Here is a 4,135-nt window from a genome sequence, read left to right as displayed (position 1 = left end):
CTTGGAATAGAGTTTAAATGAGATTTATTGAATCTTATAGTCTTAAACTAAGATGTAAAATATACAAAATGTTCTTTAATCTTGTAATCTTAAACATTGGCACGTGAAATTATTAGTATTTAATACTTAGAAAATATGTATAACGTAAATCTGGGAATGTACAAAGTGTCTGGTCTCACAGAAATTTAGGATGATTGTAAGTAATAAAAAACATATTTCAACTCAAAATAATGGACATCCATTTAACTATTTATCTTTTTATATATATAAAAAATAAAGGGAAAAAAGAAAAGAGGAGAATCCGTTTGGAAAAAAATGTGTTTGGTCAGCTCCTAAACTGAAAGCTTGTGCTGGCAATGCATTCAACCAGACACCCAAAACTGTGATTTTATGTACAATAATCAGCATTCTTTCCACGCATCATATCATTTTCACTACCATAGTCCTACTGTACCCATTATAAGTTGCCTGTTTTAAGAAACTCTAACCACTTGGTTCATCTGCAACACCATCTGAATGATAGGACGATATGTCCACAGGCGGAGAGATACAGCCAACGGTGCCTTTGGATTGGAAAGAGTTCTTCTGGTGATCAAGATAGATCACTATGACTGATATATCATCGTGGAAATGACGCCTAATCCCCTTCTCTATTTTCTTTATGTCCTTGTACCTCATCTCCCTCTTCTTAGCAGCTTCCTTAAGTGCTGCTCCCACCAGTCTCTTAGCTATTCCCTGCAAGTACACCAACCAAAAGATCAGTCCATCATTGTACAAAATCTCATATTTATTGGATCAAACAAACGAAATAGCAAGAACCACTCCCATATCTTATCTCTACATCTAAGCGAGAAACAGGTATCTAGTTTGCTAAGATGACTTAAACAAGAATGTCATCAAAGCCATTATTAATCCCCTCTAAGATTAAACAGACTTGCATTCAGACTTTACAAAGCCAAGCGCAAGTCTGTTTAGCAGCTCAACAAAATGTACATATTTTTCCATAACTTGTCAACAGAAAATAAGAACAAAAGAAAGGTCAACTTACAGCTCTTGGGTTTTTAAAGACTATTTCCACAGCCGCTTCATCACTTAGTTGTTCCCAGAGACCATCAGAAGCAAATATCACAAATAAGTCATGCGTTCTAATTTTTCTTGTAACTATGGAAGGTTCTGCTGTCATTACAGCCCGCTTCAAAGGAACAGGATTTCCATATTTTTGAAAGATAGGATCTCTGTTTAACTCCGGTCTCTTAAGATAGGCATCTCCAATGGATCTCGAGACCTGTAAAGTGCGATGTATAAGTATCTATCTCCCACAATCACATGACAAAGTCTAGAGTAAAGAGCAGAGACACAAAAAGGCTACAAACAAAGTGCAGATATTCTCTCTTACTTTCCCAGGATAATGTTCATACGTTTACAAACACATAAAGAATAAAATCAAGATCATTAGAATATATAGCCAAAAAAGTAAAAAGGGAGAGGATAAATATTCCCTGAAATCACAAATCTCTGCCTTATGAAATCTTCCTATCTCAAGAATCGAAGGTATAGTCAGCAACATAAAAGGGAAAATGGGAAGCACCAAGGTATACACCACGTCCAAATACTACGTACATGAAACAATATGGACATTTTTTAAGAAGAAAACAATAAGTAGGGCACTTCTGCCGGATTTAATAACTCAACAACTTCTGTGATTCAGCCGGGATTAAGCTGAGCTAGAAATTGAGAGGATCAAATAATACCTCGACTACTAGCTTTCATGATTTACATAACTAAAAGATCCTACACACAAAATGAGTTCATGGGCCAGAAAAGGAAGCAGAAAGAACAAAATTTCAGTTCAATTCTACACACTAAAGAACTCTGTAGCTACTCTCAGGAAGACAAATGAAAATATTTTCAAGAAAATCCAACTAAACGTGCTACGCCATAGCAATGGCGAATCATTGACCATAAGGTAGACAACCATTAACGACAACAACACAACATTTTGAGATTACAGCTATGACTTGCCCATAACCAAGATAAGTGGGAATCTCATAAGCAAGCTCCCGTAAGTCGTGCTTTTACTTTTCAAAAAGGAAAACAGGAAAACAGGGAAAGCTAGAGAACTCCAAAACGCAGTTCACTTATAATGAATGGATTGTTCACAATCAACATTATTTAGAGCTATCACAACAACAGCGTTGAACCAAAAATGCTTACGTCATCCATAAAGAAAGGCGACAAATTCGGTTTAAAGTAAGCACCAAATAAGCAAGCTCACCTGAATTATGCCTTTAACTCTCCAAACTCCTCGACAATAGACCACTATAGATGGATCATCGGGATGAAGTGATTCCACCTCTTTCCGCACCTCCTCACATGAAACATTATGATCAGTGGACAATCTTTCTGCAACCACTTTACTTCTCTCCCCGTCAAAACCTTTGCGTCCAAGAACTGCCCTCGAGTCTCCTAAATTAGCTACATATAATTCACTTCCCGAAATAGCACCAAACAAACAACATGATCCAACTGAAGCAATCTTTGGCATTGAAGGCAATGATTGCTTCACCAATCGAATAAAATCCTCTTCTGTTGCATTAAATGCTCTCTTTATCACCTCTGATGATAAACACCCTTGCTCTTTCTGAAACTCTACACCAAATTGAAAGCAAATAAATTAGATAAACTGCAAAATAAGAACAATACTAATCTATCAACCACAGAGGTAGTGATCGAATAGTAACTGCGCATTTTAATAGACCACGCTACTAATGTTAACCTAAAACACCAATGTTTGAACTCTCCAACCAGAAAACAAAACCAAAAATACTAAAATGTAAAACGGAGACAACTTTTAAAGACCTAAAAATAAACCCTGGATAAAAGAGGTACACAAAATTCAACATAAAATCAGGCAAATTCAAGTATCACCGCAACTGATCAACAAAACATTTCAGAATTAAACTAACAAAAATCACAATTCTCTCTCCCTAACCTCTTTTAAACTAGATCGTACACATACAAAAACCTAATTAACAACAGATTATCGCAATAAGAAAGAGAAAGATACCGTACTGTTTAAATAAGGAAAGAGATGTCTATTAACAAAACGCGCAGCTTCAGGACCTCCATGACCATCATAAACACCAACATAGGTAGCAGAAGGAGAAGTAAGTACTTGACTTTGATCTTCAAGAGATGAATTAGCCTGAACAACAGCCATAGAAAAGTCACCGGATGCATGAGGCTTCAAATCCGTATGCCACAAAAGTCCATCACCACTCCGCCTCCCGAAACACCTTTCCAACGGCCGATAACACAATCTCATCATAATTTTCCCGTCCAATTACAATCTGAATTCAAAACTTGAAGAATTTTGCGTGTGTGAGAGAGAGAAGAAGATGAAGATGGAAGAAAATAGGAAAAAAAAAAAAGTGGAAGAAGAGAGGGATTTTAGTTAAAAGAGTTAGGAGAGAGTCAAGGGGGAAAAAGCGCGTATTGAAAAAGACAAACACGGAATAATCACAGCCTACCCTTTACGCGTCTATCTCTTACAAAACTAGTCGCGCAATATATACCAAAGCGAAATACTGCTTTATCCGTTTTGTGCGTTGTCAGCTCCTTCTAATTTTGACTACCGTGTCCTCTTTCTTAGATATCTATAATTTCATTTTTATTTCACGTGTTTAATCAAGTACAAAAATTTTAAATATTTTAAGATTACATTTAACTATATCAAGAGAATACGATATACGCAAATCTTGCATCTACCTTGATAGGAGGTAGAGAAGTTGTTCCGATAAACCCTCAATTTAAAGGAAATTTTTTCAAACAAGGATTGCAAGAAAGAAAATGACATTAAAAATAGCAGGATACAAAACAAATGAAGTAATAGATAGTAATATATACTGAAAAATGAAATTACGCCACTATTAAATAATATTACTAATAAGGAGATCGAGGAGAGGACAAGGCTAGATATCCCCTACCTTTCCTACATGACTTGGCTATTTGCTAACTTTTTATCCTAATCTTCAACCTCTCCAAACATTCATAACTAGGGGTCATGTTTTCGGTAAGTTGAAGTTGTGTTATGTCTTGTGTAGTCGCTAATTGTCTGCCATAGAGGTCACTCTAA

The 4,135-nt window shown here is 36.0% G+C and overlaps 1 protein-coding gene across 1 annotated transcript; it reads right to left on the bottom strand.

The window, feature by feature from the left end:
* Nucleotides 1-237: 237 nt before the first annotated feature.
* On the bottom strand, nt 238-3,551 carry LOC125807222 (probable protein phosphatase 2C 63). The gene is made up of 4 exons (XM_049486946.1): nt 3,073-3,551; nt 2,276-2,649; nt 1,049-1,285; nt 238-735 (listed from the first exon to the last, which is right to left on the bottom strand). Exons 1-4 carry the CDS (start codon nt 3,326-3,328, stop codon nt 484-486), a joined length of 1,119 nt encoding a protein of 372 aa, XP_049342903.1. The 5' UTR covers nt 3,329-3,551; the 3' UTR covers nt 238-483.
* Nucleotides 3,552-4,135: the final 584 nt, after the last annotated feature.

This window comes from Solanum verrucosum, unplaced genomic scaffold (assembly GCF_900185275.1).
Source record: "Solanum verrucosum unplaced genomic scaffold, falcon-dt-bn FXZP01000153.1, whole genome shotgun sequence".
Taxonomy (NCBI): Eukaryota; Viridiplantae; Streptophyta; class Magnoliopsida; order Solanales; family Solanaceae; genus Solanum; species Solanum verrucosum.
The sequence above is the reverse complement of the archived record's forward strand: the minus strand, read 5'-3'. Positions and strand labels throughout refer to the sequence as shown.